A 26,207-nucleotide genomic window follows, 5' to 3' on the forward strand; every position below is an offset into this window, starting at 1 on the left:
CAGGGGCTGGAACGGTGTCACTCCCGAGCCAGCTGCCCGGCAGCGGGGCTCTGCTCCGCCATCCGCGCACCGAGCCGAAGGCCAGCGGGTCGGATGTCTCGTCACCGGCGGAGCTGCTGCGGAGAGACGCGGGCCCAAACCCTCCCGTCACGGCGCCCGCTGTCCCCTCCGAGCCCAAACTCTCCACTCGCGGGCGCCCGCCGTCCCTTCACGGGGCCAAACTCTCCCTTCACGGGCGCCCGCCGTCCCCTCCCGGGCCCAAGCTCTCCCCTCGCAGCGCCCACCGTCCCCTCACGGAGCCCGTCCCGCGCCCCGGCCCCTCCCCGCCCCCCCCCCCGCCGCCTCAGCCCCGCGCGCGCGCGCGCGCGGGCTGCCGGCGGCAGCGCGGTGCGCGTGCGCAGTGCGCGGGCCCCGGCGGGCGGGCGGAGCCGAGCCGCGCCGAGCCCAGCCGCGCCGCGCCGCGCCGAGCGGAGGGAGCATTGTGCGGACGGACTGACCCACCGACGGACGGACGGACGCCGCGAGTCAGCGCTCGAGCGCCGCATTCTCCGCTGAGGCCGCCGCCGCCGCCCCCTCAGCAACATGTCGGGCCGGTCGGTGCGGGCCGAGACCCGGAGCCGGGCGAAGGATGATATCAAACGGGTGATGGCGGCCATCGAGAAAGTGCGCAAATGGTGAGCGGGCCGCGCCGCGCCGGGACCCCGCGCCCGCTCCCGCACCCCCCGCCGTTTCCCCCTCGCCCCCCGCGGTGTCCCGTCACGGGGCCGGAGCCCGCCGGGCGGCCGCGGGGGGCGGGGAGCCGGCGGCACCCAGAAGCCATTTCGCTCCTGCGAGTCACATGAAGGCGGCGGCGGCGTGTGAGGGCGAGAGGCGGCTCCATTGTGCGCCCGAGCCCCCACTTACCCCCCCCCGTCGACCCCCGCCGCTCCCCGCCGACCCCCGGACCGCCGCACCGCGGATCCCGGGCCGGGTCGGGCGGCGGGTCGGGCCCGGCTCCTCCCGCCGCCCTCCCCTACAAAGGGCCCCGAGGAGCGGGCCTGGGGGAGCCCCGCCGGGTCTGTGTGGAACTAGAACTCAAGGAAGTTTATTTTTATTTTTTTAAAAAGCATTAAAAATGCCCCCATAAAGCGCCCAAGAGTTTATTTTTTATGAAATTACCTCACCTTTCAAGTTCCCGAGGTTCGCACGTAAGCGGGATCGTCTCCCACAGGCGCTCCGGCGGTTGTAAACCCCGAGCGGTGCAGGAGAGAGCGCCTAATTGCCGCTGGAATTTGTTTTAAATTATATAATTAAAGGTTGTACCCCTAGTGAAATAATTCCCTTTTGTTAGGCCGTAAACGTGTTTTGGCATTTTCCCGTTTTTGTCGTCGTTTTTTTTTTTTTTTTCTGCTTTTGTTAGGGAAAAATCAACACGAGGTGTTTAAACAATACAGTAAAACAGTCACTGCGATGTTCTGCACAGTCGGTCCAGGGTTTTCGGATGGGGTAAAGAGCAGTACCAGTGTGACTCGAGGGGGAATGTCTTTCTTCCACCAAGTTGACTGTTCAGTAGTCTTTGTGCATGTATCTTAAAATACTTTCTTTAAATATTTTAAATCCGCTGGGAAATCCCTTGGGTTAGTATTAATCTGCATAACTCAGCTTTTTTTGAACCTGGTAAAATAAGGGGGCACTTCTATTGCAATCCACAGCTAACGCTTCACTTTCATTAAAAGAAAAGCGAAATACGGAATTAAATGTGTTCGTTATTCTGGTGAAGTGGATTGTTGCATTTAAATGGCCTTGAGCAGATGAATGGCCCCGTTGGCTTGAGCCGGACAAAGAATCGGGACGTGTGTCCAATAACGCAGGGCACGAGATGGGGATTTCAAAGAATCCAGCCATTGTGTAGGGAGCCGGAGCAGCCTGAGCACCGCAGTTCGGTTGGTTTCAGGAACTCTCTTCTACTCGGGTGGTGTTTTTAAGTGCTGTTTGCTGACTGGTGGGCCAGCTTTGAAGGGTCAGAACCATGTATAGCGGTGTGACAGGACTTTTGTTCCAACAGCAGCATTGTTGGATGTGTGGGACTGTTTTGTCTGTAGGTATTTCATTCATGAGTGCAGCGTACTTCCCTTGAATCCTAGTTTGTGGATTTCAGAGAGGAGTAGAGGCAGAAACTTGGCCATTCAGCAAAATGTCTAATTTTTGGGTTTTTTTTTGTCTTGGCAAGGGCTCTCTGCCATAATGTCAGTTGCTATGGCTTCCTCTATAAAACAGAAATCTTACCGTATAAATACATTTTGTACGTTGTAACCCTCATGAGAGACAACTTGCTTTAAAGGGTTCCTGTACAGGATCATGTAATGTTTCTTTTGATTACATCAGGAGTATTCATATGGCTTTTTGTGTGTGCATCTCACAAGTATTTACATAAACCAGTCTTCTTATTTGTAAAGGAATCATAATTTGAAGGTGAATCTCATGATTCCCCCCTACCTGCAGTCAAGTACAGTGGGGAGTTAGAAAGAAAGATTCTGTGTCTTGTGGTTTAAATGTTTTGAGAAGACTTGGCTTGTTAAATTGAACTTTGCACACTAGCAATTCCTGCGTCTTCAGAAGAGCCACATAGGCAATTTCCAAGTGTGCAGTTTTATTTGCATAATAGGAGCAATTTGTTGCCATCCACAGCTCTTCTGTGGAAATGCAGCCACTGAAGAATAAAATACCTTGCATCCAGCATAGAACAGAGTTTTCTGAGACTTATGTGCTTGGAGTGCTGTGTGCTGAGGATGAGTAGCGAGGCAGACCGAGCTGTGAACTCTTCCGAGCGGACGGGTGCGTGCTGCCCAAAGGTTTATCGATCTGTGGAGGTGTGCAGCAGCCTTTCTGTGCAGTAGTACTGAATGCCTGTACTGCCACATCAATGAACGTGCCTACTGGAAAGCAGTTTCCATCAGTGCAGACTTTGTTCCTTAGAAAATTAGCGTTCTTAGACAATGAGTCCTTGATGCAGGTGCCCTATCTTTATGTGTGTTTGTAAAGTGCCTAACGCTTCTGGTATTACTGGAACTTAGTAGTAAACAGTGAAGTTGTTGCATTTTTATCTTGTGATTAATGTAACCATATCTCCTTTGTTTAAACCACTCTCATGAATGAGCATCTATCTTAGAAAACACATAGCATGTGTTTTACAGAATATACGGTTGTGTTGTATTTGTGTGGTAGAAATGTTAAATTTCTATGGCTGAGAGTAGTTTTATTTTTTTTAACAGTACTTATAATTTTTATTTCAGTCTATTTTAAAAAATCCTCTGAGATAAATTTATCTCAATGAATTGTGAAAGACACGAGATTGGTTTTTGTCTTTAAAGATTAATGGGTATGTGTAGATTCTAAAGGGGCTCTCTAGAAGAGAGAGGCAAAATCTATTGTGCCCTTAACCAGCATTAGAAAAATACTGGAAACACTCTTGTTTTTAAAAGTTTGATTTATTAAATGAAAGAAAGAAAATGCGGACATTTACTAAAGACAAGTAATGGTCAGGAGGCAAGCATAAGTGGTAGGACGTCTTGGGAGGCAGTGAAATAATTTGCACGGGTACGCAGCACTGCTGAGCTTTTGGACAACTGTGCAAACAATTAAGGATGGAGGTATGGTGTGGCTGATGGGGGATAGTTACCCTGATTTAGAGAACGCACCAGGAATGAGGAAATCTCATTGTGTTGCCTTGTCTTTGAATTACAGTATCTTTGCAGAAGTCCTTTGACCTTTTTCTGACCCATCAAAGCCCTGATCTAGGGATACCAATAGCACATTATGAAGAAGAAGTGAACCTGGACAAATGATGGAAGTACTTCCAGAAAGTGCTAAGCATTTGTTATGGCAGGGAATTGGTCGTAGAGCCAGACATGACTTGGGATGTGGCCTAAAACAAAGCATGTTGTGTTAAAAGTTGAGGAGCGAAGTCACCACGGGCAGTGTTACCCGGTACCATTGGTTGGGGTGATCCCCACTAGCTGTGGCTAGTTAGAGGAGAATTTCTAGACAATGCTGCTGTAGCTTTTCTGCTCACTGTCTCCATTCATACTTGCTAAAATATTTTTGTGTGGTATGTAATGCTTTGAGATTGAGCTTCTGCAGGTTTTGCTGCTCATGCTTCCTTCTTAAAATAGGCTTTTACTCTGAAAAGTAGTTATGACATAGAGCTTCTTAACATGATGTCTTTGGAAAAAGACTGCTACTACCAGATTGCCACCCTCGTTTAGTCTGGCTACATTGGCTGTGTTTGGTTTCCTGCTAAGACTGTAGTTCAAGTAGTGGCAGCTGAAGTAAAGTACCCTGTGTATGTGCAGGAACTGTTCTGAAGTGCTGCAGTGGCCCAAACACGCTGTTACCATGCTTCAGTTATGATATGTTTTTTCCTAGCTCATGATTATTTCTTTTTGAGCCATGATGTGCTCTCTGACTTCAGTGGAAGTTGGGTGTAAAAGGTAGAGTTTTGTCATGTATGAGACACGTTTCCCTTTACTGTAAAAAAAAAAAAAAAAAAAAAAAAAGATGCTTGTTGCAATGTGGAACGTAGCAGAATTTGCTTAAAACCATGCTGGCCCGTGTAAGTTAAAGGGGACTCTCATAATGTACCGTATTTAGATAAGCTCAGAGAGAAGGTGTCCTTAACCATTAGCCTTTGTCCATTCATGCTACATGGTATTTTATTGTATTGTGGTCAAGAAACAGCATGTATATTTGGGGCTAGTTCACGTTAGTCACTAGACAAACATCTACATAGCAATAGGTGTGCTCTGAAAAGCAAGCCTACGTGTCAAAAAAATCTTTTTTTGTGCACCTTTCAGCACTTTTTGTGTATAATAATGGCATTTTCTTTCCCATTCCCCTTTCTCCTTTGCTTGATCCCACAGGGAGGTCATAATTCTGTGATTTTCACCAAACTCTGTTGCAATGCAAGTGAGTGTGATGTGATAAATTCAGCATTATGACGTCACTTCGTGATCATCAACAGAAGATGGGGTATGTGGGTGCAAATCCTTGTGTAAATACAGATCACTGTGATAAATGATAGTCACGGTAAAAAGCCAAACAAGTGTGAAAGCCTTTTCTTGAATGGTAATATATTGGCAGTAAAGGCTTTCTGTTTTCTGTGCCATCCAATGTTTCTAGCACTCATTGCTGCTGCAGAAGCTGCCTTGACACTTTATGTATAAGTGTAATATACACTGTTGCATTTGCTCACCAGTATATTACTTTTATACATGGAATTTGATACTCATCTTCGGAGCTTTAGTGTTAATAGGCAAAATATAAATACATTTAAGAGTCTTGGGCTATTTAGAATGGGGAATTGAGTATATAATTATGGAAGTTCTAGGACATTAGTATGCCTCAGGCATAAGCACTAAAGAAGTGTTGATACTAATGCTTACCCAACGTATCGTTGGCCGTCCTTTAAATGCTGTGCAGATGCGGTTCAGAATTTAAAAATGCTGTAACACAATTTCAGGTAAATGTAAGGGTTTGTTTCTGTTGCATTGATTAGTTTCTGAATTTACTGTAACTAAAATATTTAAGGTATTTTTCAGTGTGGAAGATGAAAAGAAAAAAATATTCTTGTATATATTTTAAATTTTGCCATTTTCCAATGTTAACTCCTGAGTCATTCATGGAAGAGCAGGAGAGGTTTAAAACCAGAAAAAAATGTCTTTTAGTAAAGCTATGGAGTTTGTCAGCTAGACATGGGCAAGTAAAATTGGCAATTGCCATCTTTGTAGCCCCATTAACTCTCAGGTTGATGGTGTTCCATCAACCACCTTTTCCAATCCACCAGTCAATATAGAGATGAACCTATATAGTATAACAGGGGATGGTGCAATAAAAAATATCGCCTAGTGATTGTTTAACAAAGGTGGTGGAATTCTGCTCAGGGTCTCAGGATGAGTGGGTTCAACAGCAGATCCATTTTACAGACAGGAAAATGTGGAGAAACTACTTACGGTTTCACAATAGAATGGGCACAGGAGTTGATTAAATCCTCATTCCTACTTCAGCACTTGGTCAATGAGAATATTTTGTAGTTTGTGCAGCATTTAGCAAACTTATTGTAATGGGCAGCATCAGTAAATTGTCAATTCTAACTAAATGAAAAGGAAAGTCCTTGATCAGTGGTTTGAGATGGTGTCTGCACAAAAAAGTGAGTGTTTAGAGTAGAAGTGGTTTTGGGGGTTTGGGAATTGTTTTGTTGTTTGTTTGTTGGGTTTGGATTTTGGTTTGAAATGGAAAGGCAGTAAGTATTACACATAATATTGAAAGCCTTATTTGCAATAAACACCTTAAATCCTGAAGTTATTTTACCCTGTTGATCTTAAATGTCTGAAAGTCATTATGTTTCTCTGTTGACAAATTTGTGTTTGTGCTGCCAATGATTTCATTAAGTTTTAGGGGAGGTTGTCTTCTTTTTTCTTTTATGGTCTTAAACCTTCAATATTGTAAATGATTACACATGTAAAATAATTGAATAATAGCAGTGTGATGTTGGGTTTTCTTTTTAGCCATAAGTGTTTGCAGGACTGGGATGTTGGTGTACTTCCATCACAAAATATCCTTATTCCCATTGTTGTCTGAATTACTATGTATTGAATTCAGTAAAAGAATCCCTATAGCTGAGGGTTATCAAAACTTAAAGTCGTAAAGAAGCTCAAAAGAATTAAAATGTCAGGGCTAACTTTAATACTAGAAGGAAAAAGTTACTAATATAGGTTTCCTCCTGTGTTCTACAGTCTGTCCAGTGAAGATGCTGTGTGAGGCTGCTTTGAGATGCTAACAGGTATCTTGAACTTTTGGTTTTCCAGTGCAGCATCTCTAAGTAATATTTTGCTGTAGGAAAAGACTAAAATCTTGATTATTTTTTTTTTTTTAAAGCATTTATTCACCTCTCCCCACACCCAGAACAAAACCCCAGCTGGTTTTATTGCCATAATTTCAAAGGTTTTCCTAAGTAGAAGTAAGTTTAGTTTGTCTTGTATCCTTGAAAAAAATATAAATATATCATGATCATCACTTCACAATTAAGTATGCTCTCATTATTGACATGCCCTCATCCTCACTGTCATTTTTATCATATCTAGCAGCAGAGCTCCAAATCAGTGTAAATTGGGTTTTGACATACTTTAGCCATCTAGCGTACCCAAATGGATGCATCTAAACCCATTGAGCTCCAGGAATAACAGTAGGAAAGATATTAATCTGAAATAGTTTTGTACTTTAATTAAAATATCCTTGTGGACAGATCCAAAACGTATCAAACTGCCGTATATAGCTTTTCTTTTAAAAAACAGGAAAGTGTCTCCCCTAAAGAGAAAACAAATAAGATTGGCTTTAGTAGCTAAAACAAATAGTCAGGAGGATGTTTGTGGCATTTGTACAATGTGGCTGCTTTTGATTCTGGAAGCCCTTTCTAAAAATGGAGCTATCACATATATATATTTGGAGTCACATCCAGCTTCTCCCATCCTGCAAAGAACATTTTTTTAAAAAATAAATCTCTAACTGGATCCCAAATCTATTATTTAAAAATGTGGTTTTAAAAAAGAAAAATACTTGAGATCTCATGCCAAATTAATTTCAGATGTTCCTGAATATTTAATGGAATTGGTCTTTGTTGTTAACTTTTAATCGATCCATTTGCAGAGCTATATTGCAAACGCAAGAACCAGCAGTGGTAATCTGTGACCTGAAAACTGATCACAGAAATGTGATGAAATTTCTCTGGCATTGTGGACCTTCTTTTAATATTCTGCTGTAAAGAGCTCAAGGAATTCATCCCTTCACTAAGCGTTCAGCATCCTTTCCATCTCCGCGCTCTGTGACTCCCTAATGTAGCGACGCCCTCCAGCCAGATTCCCTTCACAATTTGTCAATGTCACGACTTCATGGCTGGCTGGTGGGGGTCTGCACAGAGTGCCGTAGGTTATGCTTTTCCCCTCTCCGATAGCCTCAGCCTTTCCTTTCCAAGAGAGCTAGGCTCTCCAGAGTCTGAATTCTGCATCACGGCACATAATTGCTACCAATAAGGCTGTTGGTTCCGAGGCTGGAATTTCAGAGCTGTCTGACAGGAGTGTTGAGTGAATGTTAAATTGCTAGCAGCAAATTTCTGCCCAAAAATAAACCTCAAATGGTCAAAAAGCATTTAGATTTCTAATACCATTAAACAGCTTCATGACAATCAAAACATGCTGGTCTGTCTAAAACCTCTTCTGCTCTCTAGAAACTTAAGTGAAAATTGTAGGCATTAAATCTGCATTTTCAATAGCTGTTCTTAACTGTATCTTTAATCCGGATCTTATTACTGCTACTGCAGTTACTCACCCAGTCAAGTAACAGCCCTGAGAAATCTGGAGGTTAGCAGTGCTCTAACAAGTTTGTGAAATGCAAAGAACAATTTGCACAATGCAGTGCTAAAGACGATGTAATAGAGATCATCCTACTTAATAGCCTATTTAAATCCTTGACAACTTACAATAGTAGATCACTTTCTTTTGAATCTGAAGTTTAACTTTAACTTCTCCTGCATTGTAATTTTATAGGGAGAAGAAGTGGGTGACAGTTGGCGACACATCCCTAAGGATTTACAAATGGGTACCAGTAACAGAGCCTAAAGTCGATGATGTAAGTATCCTGCAGATGTCTTGCTTTTTTCAAGATGTTCAAGGAAACGTCGTGTTCAGGGAAAGTTGAAACTAATATGCTCGTTATTCTTTGAGCCTTTAAGCTAAGACTGGTGTGGGTCTTGCAACTGTTTGACTAGAAGAGCTCTCGGGAGATGCTGATCTCTACACAAAGTGATGTTGATGCTTCAGTAGGGTGGCAGCCTTCCCTGAGTTGACTTGGATCAATTCTCAGATAACTGTTAAACAGTCGGCTTGAAACTGATCTTTGAAACCTTTCTCTTATCATAATAATTGGGAAGCGGGGAGGGAAAGCTGAAACATCCATTACTTTTTCCCCTCTTTCTGCCTGATGCTTTAAAGGAAAGTAGCTGGTTTGGAACTGTGCAGAGAATGTATTCTGTCTTTGCATCGCTGCTGTTTTGCTCAAATATACGTGCAAAACACTGAAGTAAGGGTAGAAAAATCCGGTGGAACTGAGATCAGTTGTATTAAGATGGCCAGCCCAAGCGATACAGCAGGCATGCTTCTATTGTAATGTGTGTTTTCTCTTGATGAGTGTTTTGTGTATGAATCATGTTTACATTCTTACTGTGCACCATTCATGTGCCATGACACAATCATGTGGCATAAAAGTAAGTGTAAAAATCAAAGTTGATAGGGCTTACAAATTGTTTTTCAAAATGAACATTGCGCTCATTTAATAAAATGAAATATTGTTCTAGAGAGAAGACTAATCCATGGTACCAGAGTAAATTAATGATATGATAGAATATATGACCTTAGTTTGGTACTTCCTCCTTGGGCTGTCATGTGCTTTTACTTTATTTGAAATACAAGTTAAGACCTATCTGGAAGAAAACTACTATGTTAATAAATGTGTAAAATGATGGTTTTTCAGACAAGACAATATCATGATCTTGTCTTATTTAAAGACCAAATTCAAGACCTATTTTTGATTGGTGTTGTTTTAACTGAGTTTGTTTATTTCTGTACCTTTGGTTGTACCACAGATTTCCGTGACTGTCAGAGTTGTGGTAAGCCTCTTGTATCCTTCCAGTGCTTGAGCAGCATCTCTGTGAAGTAACCCCTTGTGAATTGGGCAACCTTTCTTGGTTTCTTTACAGAAACTTGTTCATTCTTTCTAGTTGTCAAATGTTTGGTCTTGATTTTATCATTTGTAATACGAGGGGAGGGAAGGCTGTGCTATTTATGTGTGTGTGAGAGATTTAGGATATTTAGGCTCACGGCTTCTGAAAATTGTTTTCCCACAGTTAAGGTATGCCTGCATGATGGGTACCATGGAACTTTGAAACAGAATTTTTAGTGAATTTCTGAATGAATTTTCAAGGTGACTGGTACCTCAAGTCAGATTCTCTGTTAAGAAGAATGGGTTTATATAACAGTCTCTATGTGCAGAGTTTAATTGTATTCTTTGAGCCATCATCTTTAGGTTTAGGCTCCAGATTTGCTTAAATTGGGACACTTGTTCAAGACAAGTTACTTTAGCGTCCCGCAGTCGCATTCTGTTCATTACAAGTAGAGGCCGTTGTGCAGCTGCAGTTGTTGCAGGCTTGATGTCATAAGGTTTCTGTCTTTTTGCTCTGGAAGTTCTCACAATTAAAATAAGTGTATATATTTTAAAAATAAATATTAGGTAGGGGTCATCTTGGCTATTTAATTTTGTTGTGGACATCCTTTTATATCCAATTTCATCCACCTGGGAAGGAGCAGATAGTATACTTGCTTCACTAGAATAGGAGAATGGGATCTTTTTTACTGCTTCATTTTTCAAATAAAAGTTGTCTTTGATTTTAGTGAACACAGATTAGATTACTTCCCCCCCCCCCATGTTGTTCCTAAGACCCTTTGACATTTCTTTGAACTAGAATTAGCTAGGCTCTTTCCTCCTACTAGTTTTAGAAGGCTGTTGTAGAACCTCACCACTTTGATGGTTAAACCTTTTTTAAAAAAAAAACCTTTTCAGCTTAAATTGCTTGCAGTCATTTTTCAATATTTCTCTTCTGGGAGAAGTGTCCTTTTTACCTTTAAAAAAAACAACACCAAACCTAACAGAGATTATGTCCCCTCTGAACTTTCATTTTGCAAAAGTAAAATCCATGTGCTCTGTTTCACGTATTAGGGAATAAAATCTGTCTGGTCTGAAGTAAAAATACAATTTAAAAATAAGCTTAATAATCTGTTTAAAATAGAGGGAAAAGTCCTTCCAGGTATCACTTGTTGAATTTCTTCTGCAGTCTCAGACAATATTTGATTGTGGTTTTAGTTCCTTCCCTCGTCGGAGGACACTGCCTTATCCGAACGGATGGGTTGCTGAGCGTTCTTCCTTAGAGTCAGGCTTTTAATTGTCTTCTCAGCAGGCATGCAGGATCCTCCAAAAGCAGTGCAGCTGGCTCTTTCTCCTATGAGACTGATTACGTCACCTCTTAATTGAAAATGCTGCATCCCTTAGCAGACGCAGATTTTCCACGTGATGGATGCTACTGTCTCTTCCTTTGTTTTAATGCTTGCAGTCCATACTGTTGTTTGGTCATGAGCATGTTGTGACCTATTGTTCATGTAGGACTGTCTTGCTTATGCTCTTTGTTTTAGGCCAATCTGATTTTTCTTAATCCATCTTTTAGTTTTAATGAAGAAACAGCATTAGTTGTAGAGAAGGAGGAGGTCTCTGCAGTGTTGGTCATTGAGAAAGAGGTAAAAAGCTGTCTCTTTAGTGTTAAAATTCTAGATCTGTTACCATTCCTGTTGTGCATGCATGCATATTGTCTAAGTGTATTCTACAAGCTTTCTGATATGGAAGGGAGAATGTATTGAGTTTTGTAGCAGTGTGTTGATATGCGTAAACCATACAGTGAGCAGAGTTACAAGTTCAGAAATAGGGTAGTTTCATGAATCTTAGCCCTGCCTCTGATCAGCGATGTTCTTCCCTTTCCCCGGCGTAGCAGAGATTCTTTTCACCTTGCTTTTGTAGCTCTTTGGACTGAGTACAAAGTTAGCAGCCAGCACCTCCCAAGTTCTCCGACTCATTTTCAGCAAACCATTTAATCATTGTGCTTCAGATTCCCTGTTTGTAGAATGAGGGGTATTACTGGAAACTTTTGTACTTTTTAAAAAAATTGTGCAGTTGTTTGAAGATGAAAAATACGTTTAAGTGCTAACCGTTACTAGAATTTCTGGTGTTTTGTGTCATGAAGAATACAATTAGAAAACCAGTCCTGCAGTTATTGGGACTAATGCATTATTGATAATGTCAGTTATTATTACATTGGCTTTATTTCTCACTTGAAATTAAGAGAGATGCTTACAGAAGTAATGAGTGGGAAGGGTTTTATGTTGCAACATGGATTTCTCTTCATGGTGATAGTCTCATTTGTTTGTGGTACCTTTTGTTTTTCAGAAAAATAAGAATAAGAAAAAAGGCAAAGATGAAAAATGTGGCTCTGAAGTGACCACTCCAGAGAACAGCTCCTCTCCAGGGATGATGGACATGCATGGTGAGTGGGAGAAGGTCAGCCCCAGTTACCCTATTACACTGCTATGAAAGTATAAGCTTACAGTGTCAGATTCTCCATTGCTCAAATGTATGGACAGCATCATTGAGTAAAAGTGAAACCAGGATTAGATACTCATTTGGTACCTTGGACTTCTCTTCTGTGGATGTATTAACAGTTGTTTAAATACCATTTTTATTAGGTAGGGCTGTGTGCTGGGAAAAAATTGTTAGTGGAGCTAAATATGAAAATAAAAATATGTATCATTCAAAATACTATACTCAGGTGAAGTAGTGACTCTGTCAAGTTTGCTGCTTGGAGAACCAAAAGACACCCCCAAAACTTCAGTGGCACCTGCTGTAATTTGTGCTGGTTTTGTACTTTTTAACTCTATAGGTCATGCAGGTCAAAAGAATTCTGCAAGAGTCAAGAAAGTGAGCTCTGGTTCTCTGGTGTCTTCCTTCTGCTTCAGCTTGATGAAATTAACTGGTTAAGGAAACATCATTTTTTTGCTTGCCAGTCAGGCACTGTTAGGTCAATTTTTTTTAGTGTTTTTTTGTTTGTTTTTTTTTAAGGTGTGAACTGTTGAGTGTTAACCTGCTGTTTATTAGAGAGGATCTTGCACAGCTCAGCTGTTTCAATTTTTTACCTTCTAGGTGTTTGGATAACAATTATGGCTGAGAATGCAGCACTGTTTGAGCTGATAAGAGGGGATCGCTTTTTAGTGGGCTGTAAATTTTTCATTTCAGTTTTATTTGCATTTGTATTACCTCCTGGTTGGTTTTTGCAGTGTTCACAGCGAGTATGGTCTTGCAATTAAAGGACTGAGCAGGGTTTTCATAGATCTGGATTAATTTTTCATCCGTTTCGAACTTCTGAGCTTTTGCCTTGGTCAGATAATTTAATTTTCTTAAGTCTTGTTTCTCCCAGCTATGAGGTGAATATACTGGTTAGTTTTTTATCATATGTCACTTGGGTTTTTAAGCCATACTGTACGAATTCACAATAAACTTAATCTGATCTGACTTCAGGCTGCTCTGAAAAGAGATGATCCTGTCACCAGCTATGTGTTTGTGAAGTGCTTTGGATGTAATGATTGTATAGATGCAGAGGGAGGTGGATCAGCTTGCATGCTAGTAATTTAATAATGTTTTGCTGGGTTAGTTTTCTTTAGGGAGCAGGAGCTTCCCTTTTGGTTCCCCATGGTTGTTGGACTGGCTTAAACATTACAGGAAGTTGCACCCTGCTGCTATCCATAAAGTATTAGCTGAGATACTTAAACCACTGTCATTGGTTTTCACAGGAAGGGGGTATAGGCAGAATATTTTCTTTTAACTACAGAGACACGGTCTGTGCTGCAGAAAGTTACAGTGATCCAAGTATTTGGAGACTAGACAATATTCTGGACAATTATCACTTAGAAACTAACGATGTTGGGACTGGATGTTAAGTTTTACCTTGAGGGTTTTCTTGGGTTTTTTTGGGGTTTTTTTTGTGGGTTTTTTTTTTTTCTGACCTTCAGGACACGCTTCAAAAACTATCTGCTCACCTGAACATTGTAGTGATGGGTATTTGTAAATCTGCAGCACGAACACTTAATTAGCCTTGTGTTTTATGAACCATAAAGTGAGACTGTGGCTTTGTTTGATCTGTTTTGCTCATGTTACAAAAATCTGGGTTCTTTTGGAAGAGATCTGAGTAAAACACTCTTGATTTTATTGTATAATATTAGTTAGAGCACCTTTGTTGAAGTTCTCTGATTTTTAGTAACTGCTAGAAAACTCCTGTATTACAGCGTAGGCTGCAGGAGCAAAAATTGTGGTGTGGAAAAAAGTTAGATGTAGTGTTGGTTTAAATGCTTGGACTTGATCCCCAACAAGCTAGACTGTGTTATGTGTTATCAGGGAATAATACAGGAAAAATATGGAAGAATTAAGGTGTGTTTTTTATCTTGTGAAATCAGACTTTCTTGGTTTTAATTCTTTTGTTAACAGATGACAATAGCAACCAGAGTTCAATAGCTGATGCTTCTCCAATAAAACAAGAAAACAGTAGCAATTCAAGTCCAGCACCAGAACAGAACTTGGCAACACAAGCAGACGGCACTGAAGTAAAGTCTGATGAAACTCAGACAGAAGCAAAGGAGCAGCCTGGTTCAGAAGGTAAGCCAAACAAAAAATGTTATCTTTTAGTGTATCATTTATTTGCTTATCCATTTTAAGAACTGAATAATAACCATTTGAAATAAGTAAATGGTTTCTGAATTCTCAGCGTTTATGTGAAAATGGGCATAAACTCTCTGGCCTACTGGTGATCCTTCCATACAACTGGAAAGGTCAGATTGACATTTGGGGTCTTAAACAAAGTATTTGTCTTATTGTTGTCAAAATCTCAGTCTTGAAAGAAGAAATAATTTTAAGTCATCTTTAAAATGGCTGCTACCATGTAAGCATACAATCCTGGAAAGTATTACTTTTGTACATCCCTGAATGTTCATTATCTAGTGTAAAATGGAGGTGAGATACTTTGAAATTATTTTTTTAATTATGTAAACTACAATGTAAGCTTTCTTTTTTCTTACCCTGCTAGTTATTTATTCAAAAGTTAGCTCTGAATTCCATCCCTAATTTTTTAAGTGTTACAATATTGTAGTGCAGTTGTGCACAGATTAAAAATACATGTGGCTTAAGAGATTGTTCTGAACGTCGTTCTTTAAATGGTATTTTGGGTAATTGAAACATGCTCTGTATTTATATTCTTGCAAAGATAACTTTCTTCATCCTATTATAACAGATAAAAGATGTCCTTAACACCCTTCTAATGATTTGGTTGCAGAATTCTTCCCATAGCAAAGCAATTAGATTATGCCCTCCTGATTTAGTTCTTAGCTCGGTAGATCCACTAACCAATTTAAATTTAGAGCTTGTATCTTGGTAATACCAGAATGGTCAAGTGTGTTAAATGTTGGCATTGTTAAATGGCATTAAAATTTGACAACTGAATCATCACCAAATTGAAATAAATCAGAACGCCATATCCTTCAAAGAAAAATCTCAGCTAGCATTTTTAGTCATGGTAAATGGTAAGGATTTACTCCTGCATCTAATATCACCTGTACCTGCTTGTGTGAAGTTGTTACATAGCATACATGCTCCCCTGACTAAATTTAGGTTTGGGGAAAACCATACCAAGTTCTCTGGATTAGTTCCAGAGCCAGTTACTGTAAAATGAAGGAGTAATGGCAAAAAATACCCGTTATTAATGTTGGTTTTTTTTCTGTTGGTTATATGCCGTGTTTAAAAATTTGTTGTATCATTATTTATCTACCAAAGTGTTATGATCAGTCAAACTGCTGGAATTGTGACATTATTCAGCTGGACGGGGCTAATGACCTTGTATGTCTATCTCATGTTACTACACTGAAATCAGGGAGGTTCCTTAAAGCTTGGGGACAGTTTGGGTTGTCAATGTGGACAATGTCTAATGTGGACTTATTAAAAAAAAAAACAAACAACAAAACAACAAACAAACACACACAGGTGCATTCAAAACATTTTGCTGTGCAAACAAGTCATTGCAGGCCTTGAGTGGCCGGTAGCTGTCAGCAGCTGGAAGAGAAGACAGTAGCTGTGAGCTCTCCATTGTGGAAGTTGCTCTAGGTGGGATTTTGTCATGGGGAGATGAGCACATCAGAGTGCTCCTGAGCTGAAGTTGCAATGTACGCTGAGACATACACCGCAGAAATTGAAATTCCTTCTGACCCTTGGGACTTGTTTCTTTATCAGTATGAACATGCTTTTCTGGTGAGACACGGAAAGGAAGGTGATTCTGTCTGAGTTTGCTGAATACGATCTTTGAGACTGCTCATCAGAGGCATCACTTTATCTTGAATTCAGTCAGAGAAACGTTCAGAAATGCTTGTGATGCTTTTTGTACAGTATACCACAAAAATATCCATTACTTGCTGGTTATGTCATCTTCATTAACCAAAGTTGTCCAAAAAAACTTTTGATCTTGCATTTCTTTTCATCTAGAATAAATGTATATGTTTCTTGGGTCAGGGACTGGTGGAGAGATGACTCTATAAAACTTGACTCCATGCCGCGTACTTCTGAGAATTCATTCAAGTCAAAAATGATTTTTAAATGAGGCAAAGGAAAGAATGGGTTCCAGTCCTTACACTATTCTTGATGTGGATACTGAAATAAATATAACTACCTTTTACAAACAAAGGGGGTTGGATTTGGGTGGTTTATTTTTTGTTGTTGTGGAGTGTCTGCTTCTGGACATATGTATTAAACTTCCAGAGATACTTAACCTCTAAAGACATTTTAAGTGCCCCCATCCCCTCTTCAAGCGAATGGGTGCTTTAACCCCGAGTCCTCTCTAAGTCTTGCTTCGAGAGAGAGAGAGAACAGCAAAAACCAACAAAACTAAAATACCCCAAAACATGAGAATTGGAAGCAGGTAAGAGTTACAAGAAGCTGGAAGACTTCTCCATAAGCGTGCACCAGAATTAAAAATCCTACAACCTTAATGGTTAAGAATTTCTAAATTGTATCTTAAAAGTAGTATCAAGCAGAAAAATGGATTTTAAATATATGGCTGAATTTTGACTCAGATAAAGAATGGATCTAAAACTTTGTAGCTAAGGAGAGAGAATAAAGTTATCACAATCCAGCCCTTCTTGTAGCTGCCTTTTACTTCTGGTTTGAAGCAAGTTTCCTTTCGGTCAGCCCCTTTGCAAAGTTTATGTTGAAACTTGTTTGCCAATAAAATTGACATAGTTCTGTGTCGCAGGGTGTGCGGGAGCTTGGCTCCCTCTAGGGACTGAGTCCGGCAATTGAACACTTCTGGCAGCATGAAGCTGAAGGTGTTCTGGCAGCAGCCAGTGGTTGTGGGCCTGGAGTTTGGGCGTAGTTCATTATATTCGTACAGTTGTTATTGTGTTATCTCTAATGGTTACCTGTGGGTGAAATTTATGTTTATTTGCTAATGAGAAGACATCCTAAAAGCTCCTGCTGAATGCTTTAATTTGTTCGTTTAAAATTATTTCTTGACGTTTCAGATACCTCTGATGAACAGAATTCACAGTCTTCGATGGAAAATTCCATGAATAGTTCAGAGAAAGCAGAAATTCAGTCCTCTGGAGAAAATGATATAATTACGGAGGCATCTAAAAACTCTCAGGTAACTTTAAGCACAAAAGCCCAGTTACTTGGAATTTGGAAAAGATTATTTTTATCAAAAAGCAAGTGTAAGGAGGCCAGTTGTGTATTTAGACTCATTTCCAAAGGTGATGACAGGAAAGCAGCTGTGGAGCATTAAATGTACGTGTATCTGGTTTTGTGGTAAGTTTGATTGGCTTCTTGCATTTCACATAATTTCAACAGTAAGACTAGACTGGTCTGATTTACTTTTCAGTTTCCTAAATCAGTCTGTGTTAGTTTTTTCAGGGAATATTAAAATTTCCTGTTAATAAATTGCATGGACCTAACCTACTGGACAGGCCCCTTCTGAGGACCATTCAGAAGTAGAATACCTTCTATAAAAGTAAATGCGTATAGCAGTTAGGAAAGTTAATTTTTGTAGATTCAGTGGACGAGGTGTTTGGATGTTTACTCACTGGCATACTGAAAAATTCTGGGTGGGTGGGAGGAAGAAATTATCCTTGTCGTCGTCACCCTCACACTGTGATCGTCAGGGAGAGCACTCACCACTCAGTCCATTGGTTTTCCTTGTGGGAGGCTGGTTTCTTTCAGTGCACACTTTGTGCTTTCCAAATCTTGCGTGTTCTGTCCTGTAGAGATTTCTTTGGCTACGGCAGGAAAAAAATGCATGTGCTCTCGGTGTGGGTTGTGGTCGAGTGTGGAGCTGAGGGAATTCCATGCATAACCGTGCATTAAGGCTGGTGCTTGAAATATTCACTGCGGTTTTTAGCCCGGAACTAGAATTTTGCCCTTTGTCAGTAGACGACAAGACGTGTAAAGATGTCGAGGTAAGATGTAAGCAGAGGAGTGATTCCAGGAAGCAAATGCACTTGGTCATGTCGTTCTCATATCCAGGGGTGCTTTGTATTTTACAAATGACACACTGGGGAATTTGTTCGTGCTTTTTGTTTGATGTTTATGGGGCCTGAAATTCAGTGCAATGATAACATGGTTGTTTTTCTTTTCCCCCCTCCCATGAAGGACTCTGAAGGAGTGCCACCTTCTAAAAAGATGAAAGTAGAGGCTTCCCAACAAAATGTTGAAGAGATTTAGACTATAGATTTTTCTGGTCAGTTTTTATGTAAGGTACATCAGTGGGCTTAATTATAGAACAACCTTACTTAAGCATCTTCTCTTGGATGAGGACAGAACTCCTAACTTTTCAAGTTACCAAGCAAAAATCCAAGAAAGCCTAACAAAGGTTTAACTTCTCAGACACTGAAAACTTTTTCCTGTGAAACAAACATTGAGAACTTTTAAGTTACTGTCTCTGAAATGGTTGGAGTAAACAACTCAGGAGGGGTCTACGCACTGTTTCTAAAGTCAAAATTACAATTATGTTGCTGCTGTATTTTTTTTTTTCATTTCTCTATTTAACATTGTAAGATATTTAAGGATGGTACAGGTCAGGTATTAGCTTTCATGTGAAGTTCATTGTTCTGGCGTGATGTCTGCTTTTGTTTTGTGCCTTGTGTTCTGAAAACAGTGCTAACTTTTAAAAGTTGTTTTGCAACTGTCTCCTTTGCAAAGTGGCCTATGTTTGTATAATGCCATGTAGTAAGGCTTTTTCTTTATTTTTTTCCTTTTTTGTTTGGGGCTTTTGTTTTGATTTTGATTTTTGAAATCCCTGGTGCTTAAATTTTTAACAAATACAGATCAGGAAGCCATTTTCACTCTTGGAGTCCAAGGAGAAAAAGGAGCTTGATATTTTATTTTAGCAGCTATCGTGGAGATCTTTTATTGAATGCATGGCATTCGCAACTGTAAATTTGGTCTTCTAAATACTTAACTTCATCAGAAGTTAACATGATCTGTTTACCATTTATAGTCCAGATCTGAATATATACTATAACACAGCAGTTAAAATACTTACGTATTAGGTCCAGATCTCTGTACTGGGTACAACTTGCTTTACAGAATAGTTCCACTATGTACATAAATAGGATCAAAGGGATTGATGCACAATGAATTTATTTTCAATTGGTCTTTTTTGATATCATGTTTTCACTGAACTGGATTTCATTGTACTGTTTCTTTATAAGGTGTTTACGTCTATGTTCCAGGTTAATACTGTATTTGGGATTTTCTTTTTTTCCTTCAGCCAGTCTCGTAAATAAGCCTTGTTGTTTCCGTAGTCCCTACATCATTGTTAGAAACGTTCCTTCTTTTCCAATTATGTTGAAGTGTGCTTATGCTAAACTTGATTGAAAGGCACTAAGTACGTGCAACTCCCTTCAAATTCCTGGCATGTAGGAGTGCAGAACCATCTGCTGATAGGAGGTCACGGGGGCCGGAGCTTCCAGTGGGCTCTGTACTTCCAGGGTGAGCTCCCAGTTAGAAATACCTGGTGTCGCTGGGAACCGCTTATTTTTCACTTCAGTACACGCACGCACATACGTACGTACACACGTATTGCTGGATCGGGCCCTTAGTCTTTCTTCGCTTTGTGTAGGAGATGGAACTTGTAATTTAAAATATGATCTCACAGCTATGAAAATGGTTGCATATAGTTTGTAAGCTAAGAACTGTAAATACTTTTTTAAATGGAAAAAAAAGAAAAAGAAATTGCTTCCAGTTGATACATTTTCATAATTAGCTCTTCATGAAGCTTATTTATTTCTGAATTCTCCAATAGTGAAAATGGCTTGCACTTAGACTACTGCATTGCATTTGCAATTACCACTTTATTATGAAAAACAGTGAGGAAGTTGGGGGGGGGGGAATAAAGGGAGGGAGGAGTGGGGAGCCAATACTGACCTTCCATAAGATGTTTGTAGGATTGAACTCCAAGTAACATATGACACTCACTTTCGGAACTTTTCCTTTATGTTGAAATAAAACTTTTTGGATTTTAACTGAATAAAATTTGATTGCAAACCATTAATGAAAACAGTGTGCTCCCTAATAAGTTTTTGGGATTTCTGGTCTGATCATGAAGTCCATTAACATTCTGAAAATAAGGAAATGAGGAGCCAAAAACTGTATTTGCACGATATATGCAATGAAACGGTAGAATTCTCTCTTGAACTGTGTGTATGCCTAAAATGTGGATAACTGGTCAATGATGATTGATTTGTATGTATATTACATTCAGATTTAAGTGATATTTTGTGAGAAGTTCTATTGATATATTAAATGGGCAAATTTAGAAAGATTCAAACTTAAAAATATTTTTGATTTACTAACTTTTTGTTGTTTTTAATGATAAAACAAAACAAATCTGATGCCACCTTTGACAAGTAGTCATGTTTACTAATCCCTATCTTCAGGTGCATCGCAGCAAGTTTTTAATTTTAATTTTGTAGACATTTCCAAGGGAGTAAATAGACTTTTCGTTTAGAAACTAATTCCTGTACTTTAGGAAGAAATAAAATATATAAATAGCACTAAAAATACCTCAAATTTTTCATTAGATAGAAGCATTTATTGGCATTATTGACATCAACAGGTTTAATTATAAACTTCCTTTTCTCTCCTGTGGCTTCTGCTCAGAACTGTTCATTGTTCTGTGGCTTACAAGACAAGGCATCATAACCATATTCCTAGAGGCTTTATTTCTAAAATAGTAATGCTTTATTTACAGCTTATACAGAATACATTCAGAACTTTTTTTTAACCAGAGATTCTAGTGACAACAGACAATTGAACAAGCAGATAGATTTGGGTTCCTTAGACCTGTTATTGTCAGTCTCTAAGGGAAGAGACTTTGACATTATCTGGTATGAAGAAATCCAAAATAGTGTATAAGACTGTTATTAGTCTTTTTTTGAAGTGCCTGATAACATTTATGGGCCAACGGATGTGATTAAACACATTTAAATGCCAGAAAGTACAGATGGGACCAAACCAGAACATCGAATTGAGGTTTGAAACCAGATCTAAATCCATCTTTTTTTGGCTTGGACCTATCTCTTACCAGAAACTTGTTTTATGAACTCACTGTAAAAGGGTTTATTGAAAGCATTGAGACGTGGAGCAGGAGAGATGTAATTTTCTTCAAGATGACTGAAAGTTCTCATACAGCTAATGTTTTAGAAATAGTGCAAATATCAAGAAGTGCTTCCTTGCTACAATGCTGAATGTTGGAGCTTCAGTTACAAATAAATACAAAAATAAAAAATAAAGGAAAAAAAAAAGGGAAAAAAAAAAAAGAAACTAGAAGCAAGTAAATTAGCTGAGTTTGTGGAACATGTGGGAAGGCCTTCCGAATAAGCGATTTACTCAGCCAAACATTTTATAGCAGAACTATTCCTTGGAATTTTTATGCTTGGGAAAGTAGTTGTTAAAACATTCCAAAAAGTGCTGGCACTTACAAAACAACAAAAAAAATAATCAACACGGCAGTATAAAATATTGGTTTTGGGTGGCTATCTTCATACATAACATTGTCATGTTTTGGAATGTTCTTTATATCTAAGGGCCTGGTAGAAGGTGTAAAGAATTTTGTTTTCTTCAATACTTAATCGTTTTCCATCTTATGATTTGTGTGTGTGTGTGTTGTACAGCAGTATAATTTTTCACTTATTTATTCCATCGGTAGTTATGGTTTGTACAATGTACAATGGTTTCATTTCAAAAATAAAATTAAAAAATCACAACATGAATGCTGTGTGAATAATTTTTATCAAGAAACTTAATCTCAGTTTGTTTTTTAAATTTACAATAAATTTCTGTTTTTTACAAATGGTTATTTTTAAATGTGCATTCTATGGTGTTGTCTCATTTGGTAACGTATAAGATGATTCACCTCTACGTGGACCAAAGGGTGTCCTGATATCGTAGCAGGACACTGAGCGGGGCCGGGGCAGGTCGTGGTGGTTGTTGTAACAACAACAAACAAATAGATATGGCCAATGTAATTACAGCAACCTGCGGAATAACTCGGTAATTTAAGGTACTCACTGTTGGCTTGGTGCTTGGCTAATGTGTTGTGGTAACTTAAATTGGAGGGAGGAGGGCATAGTGTGGAAACATGCTTCTGTTTGGAAACATGCTCAAGTCTGATGCTAGCAAGGGTGAAACTCCTCCAGAGTTTTGGAAAGATTCTTGACTTTCACAATGAATATAAAGTCTCCAGCTTATTTTTAGTGTTCTGTGTGCTCTGTCCCAAAGTAGCCTGCAGTTCAACAAACAGTTGAAATGCTCTGATGGCTCATTGCTACCGGAAGGGCCAGCCACAGCCCACTTGCCTGCTCCCAGCTTGGTTTTGTTGCCTCCCTTGCATTTACTGGGATGCTCGTAGCATCCTCTCACCAACAACTTAAATTCACTAACCTGGGAAGAAAACTACACATTGTAGTCACTTGTTTTTCCCTCTTCTCTGTATTAGTGAATTAAGTCAGCAGAGTCGTATAAAGGAATTATATATAGAGTGGAACTGGGGAGAGAGAGAGAAAAGAACATGTAGAAATGAGGATGTTAATTCAAGATGAGTCCCAGAAGTAAAGACCTCTGAACAGGTAAGGCTTGTGCCAGTAAAGGGTGAAGGAGCGAGCCACAGCCGAGCCTTGCAGCGGGGTATGGAGCTGGAGGTTGGCCCTGTGGTTTGCCTGGGAGCAGGACGGGCAGAGGAGCCAGCGGAGTGGTAACGGGATGGCTGGACTCCCAGCACCTGCAATTGGCCCCACAGTCTGAGGCTGTGAGTAAGATTCTTTGAGCTCTCACGCCTCATCAAAATGGAAATGCTTATCTTCCTGTCTGTAGATTTAGGAGGATAATCTCTTACCACTAAGTGTTGTGGAGTACACTGTGGGTATATTTTTAAACAGCTTGAATGCCTCTCTGTTCAGCGCGTATTACAGTTGAATTCTAAGTCGGTAAATAGCTGTCTCTTCCTGTGCTGAAAGCCTGCGCTCTTGAAGCAACATCATCAGAAGATGGTGGCCTACGTTTCACCTTGCACTGCAGACTGCTGGAAAGAAACAGTAAGAAAAAGCATACTCAAAAGACGCTGCTGTGGCCCCTTAGTGTTTCCCTGTGCCTCCTGGAATTCCTTACTGTAAAGGAGGAGAGGACAGCCAGGAGTCTTGACCTGTTGCTGATCACCTAAATGCTGCTCTTAAAAAGGCAAACCAAGAGGCCTGTCTCCAAAATAACTGGATTTATTTTAAGGGATGCCTCTTTCCTTGCATCTGCAGTATTTGCACTAAGGATGACTAGAGGAGAAAACCCTGAAATGCATCAAATATTAGTCATAGCTTAAGACTGCTACCCTATTTTAAATGATGGTTTGGTGTACTGCTATCTCTTCTCAGAAAATTGCGTTGCTACCTAGCGACTTTATTTTAACAAGTTACCCATCTTTTTATACAGGAAGAAGCAAGCATGGCTTGCTTATAACTTTGTAATTTTGTGAGGTAAATGTATAGGCCATTGTCATGGAAGTACTGTATACAGTGCTGTTAATGATGTGTGGTTATGATTTTTTATTTTTCGGTTCAGGTTTAGTTCTTAACAAACTACATATAAGACTTAAAGTAGATATTGTAAATCTATGAATGTTTTGAAATGTTTTATTTTTTTTTTATTTTATTTTTTTTTTACTTAAAGTACTTCCAATCAGAATGCCTTGCTGGGAGATAGCACTGATGTTTTTTTTTTTTTAAAAAAAAAAAGCAAACCAAAACAGTTTTAATATACGGTAGCAATAACCAGCTTTGAAGCTAAATACAACTGTGGCCTTTTCGTAAGAATTTTAGTCATATGTGATGCTGACTAAGAGCTGAATGTTAAGCAGAGCCCTCACATGATGTGACCATGCCTTACTGCTCCTTTCATGTCTGGGGAAGTATTTGACCTACCGCTCCTCCCGTAAACGCAGTGATCTGTCTTGATTTCATTCTCTCTAATGGAGAATATTAGATCACTGTATAATTGTGATATTGCAGGAATGCCTCTTCCTTCCGTGCCCAAGAGTTGCTATCTCATCCCTTGAGTTTCCCTTGATCTTATTTCTGGTTTTACAAAGCAGGGAGCATGTGGCGATTTAATGTGTCTATTTTTTTTTCTCCCTCCTGAGGATGACTATGTAGAAAAGCCTGGGGTTTTTTTTCATTTAAGTACAAGGTCCTAGAGCTGAAAGAATGTAAGTATTTAGTATAAATGCTTTGGAGTGTGCCACCTAGAATACAATTGCTCTCTTGATGATGGAGGTTTGCTCTACAGGGCAAGCTAGAGATCTTTTCTTTTGACTTTGTACATACCTGTGTATGTACATGGGTTTTTATGCTGTAACGTGCTATTCTCTCCCCAGACTAATAGATGTACTGGCCCTATTACTGTGCTTTCATCTTGACCTACAGATTCATCGCTTCCTTTATGCTTTTGAGAAGGATGAAATCTGACCTTTACTTTGCCTGGAACAACTGTGTGCTTACTTTATGCATGCCACCGAGCAGGTATGTGGGTTAGGTGTGAGCCACCAGCCTGGCCGTAGAAGCTCCGAGTCCTGAGCTTTTCTCTGCGATTGCAGGCTGGTCCCTCCAGCCGTGTTTGCAGCCTGTCTGCTGCAGGTCTCCAGCTGCTTCTGTCGCTGCCCCAGCTTCTCGCAGACTGCTTCTGGGAAATAATAAGCAATATACTGTATTAAAGATAGTTTAAATCCATGAAATATTTCTGGCACAACCACTATCTTGTCTAGCCAGTTCTGGGCTGTCCTCTGCCTCTTCTCATGTTCATGAGTCCCTTTAGCTTAGGGGCTTTTTTTAAGCCTGTTGACGTCCTGATGGACGAAGTTCCATGTTGGATTGTGTAAACCAGTGGCCCCCTGGTGGAGTGAGGAGTTTTCGGGGACCGTAGGGACAGGACAGCAGTAGCGTGACACCCCCGGCCTTGTGTCAGTGCTGCCTTCCCCTTTCTCGGTGAGGCCGGTGGTGATGCAAGGTGGGGGCTGTTCCATGATCGGCAGTGGGGCAAGGGGAAGGGTAAAACATGGTGGGTGTCACTTATGGCCAAGAACTGTCTGCTTCTGGGGGTGTGGGAGGAGAGCCCTTTCCTCTGAGGAGCTCTTGTTAACTAAACGGCAGTGGGGTTGACGGAAACCGGCCTCGAGGGCTGCCTTGAGGGAAAGCGGCCTCCATAGTGATGGCGGGCTGCTGCTTTCACTGAGGGAAAACACCCTCAGGGGCGTTTTCCACTGGCCTTCGGGGTGGGTGATGGCGGGGTGGGGCTCTCCCTGAGGGGACACTGCCGAGAGAAAGCGGCCTCGAGGGTGGTAATGGCAGGACGGGCCCTTCACTGAGGGGCCGGAGGGGAGGCCCGGGCCCGCCGCCACCGTGGGAGGCGGCTGAGGCGGGAGCGAGGAGGCCGCAGGGGAGGGGCGGCGGTGGGGCCGCTCCGGCTCCTTTAAGCGGGGCGGTGCGGAGCGGCGGGGGCCGGCCCGGGGCGGGGCGGGGCGGTGGCGGCGCAGAGCGGGCGGCGGGCTCGGCCGGCGGCTGGGCGGCAGCGGGGCCATGGCCGCCGACGTGTTCATGCGGCCGGCGCGGCTCCTCGGGGCGGCGGGGCCGCTCTCCCCCCGCACCGAGCCCGACGAGGACTCGTCGGACACGGACGACGGGGGCGCCTCGCCGGGCGGCGGGCGGCGATGCGGGCCGCGGCGGGGGCAGCCCCCAGGCCCCCAGATCATCCACTCGGGCCACTTCATGGTCTCGTCGCCGCACAGCGAGCACCCGCCCAAGAAGGGCTACGACTTCGACACGGTCAACGAGCAGACCTGCCAGACCTACCAGTTCGGGGCGGCCCGCGGCGGCGGCGGGGCCGGCGGCCGCCTCAGCATCGACGCCTCCCTCACGAAGCTCTTCGAGTGCATGTCCCTGGCCTACAGGTACCGG

At 41.1% G+C, this 26,207-nt stretch overlaps 2 protein-coding genes across 13 annotated transcripts in view; both read left to right on the top strand.

Moving 5' to 3' along the window:
* The first annotated feature begins 375 nt into the window (after positions 1-375).
* BCL7A (BAF chromatin remodeling complex subunit BCL7A) lies at positions 376-21,983 on the top strand. 5 transcript variants are annotated; one of them, XM_074606352.1, is made up of 9 exons: positions 555-674; positions 4,899-5,007; positions 6,771-6,817; positions 8,577-8,658; positions 11,303-11,372; positions 12,076-12,172; positions 14,164-14,331; positions 17,238-17,359; positions 18,361-21,983. In XM_074606352.1, the coding sequence occupies exons 4-9, from the start codon at positions 8,654-8,656 to the stop codon at positions 18,430-18,432; spliced, it is 534 nt and encodes a 177-aa protein (XP_074462453.1). In that variant the 5' UTR covers positions 555-674; positions 4,899-5,007; positions 6,771-6,817; positions 8,577-8,653; the 3' UTR covers positions 18,433-21,983. The 5 variants fall into 5 exon arrangements, with proteins under 5 accessions (XP_074462450.1, XP_074462451.1, XP_074462452.1 ...); XM_074606353.1 differs by lacking the exon at positions 4,899-5,007 and having other exon boundaries at positions 567-674; XM_074606350.1 differs by lacking the exons at positions 6,771-6,817; positions 11,303-11,372 and having other exon boundaries at positions 420-674.
* Positions 21,984-25,786: 3,803 nt separating this feature from the next.
* The window catches only part of MLXIP (MLX interacting protein), a 54,833-nt gene continuing 54,412 nt past the window's right edge, over positions 25,787-26,207 (top strand). For all 8 annotated transcript variants that reach the window (XR_012589732.1, XR_012589730.1, XR_012589731.1 and 5 more), the window contains exon 1: positions 25,787-26,200. Coding sequence is in view for 5 of the 8 variants with exons in the window: in XM_074606006.1 (XP_074462107.1) it covers positions 25,830-26,200 (371 nt within the window). In the remaining 3 variants the exon portion in view is untranslated. The remainder of the gene's footprint in view (positions 26,201-26,207) is intronic.

The sequence above is a fragment of the Larus michahellis genome, chromosome 13 (genome assembly GCF_964199755.1).
Source record: "Larus michahellis chromosome 13, bLarMic1.1, whole genome shotgun sequence".
Lineage (NCBI taxonomy): Eukaryota > Metazoa > Chordata > Aves > Charadriiformes > Laridae > Larus > Larus michahellis.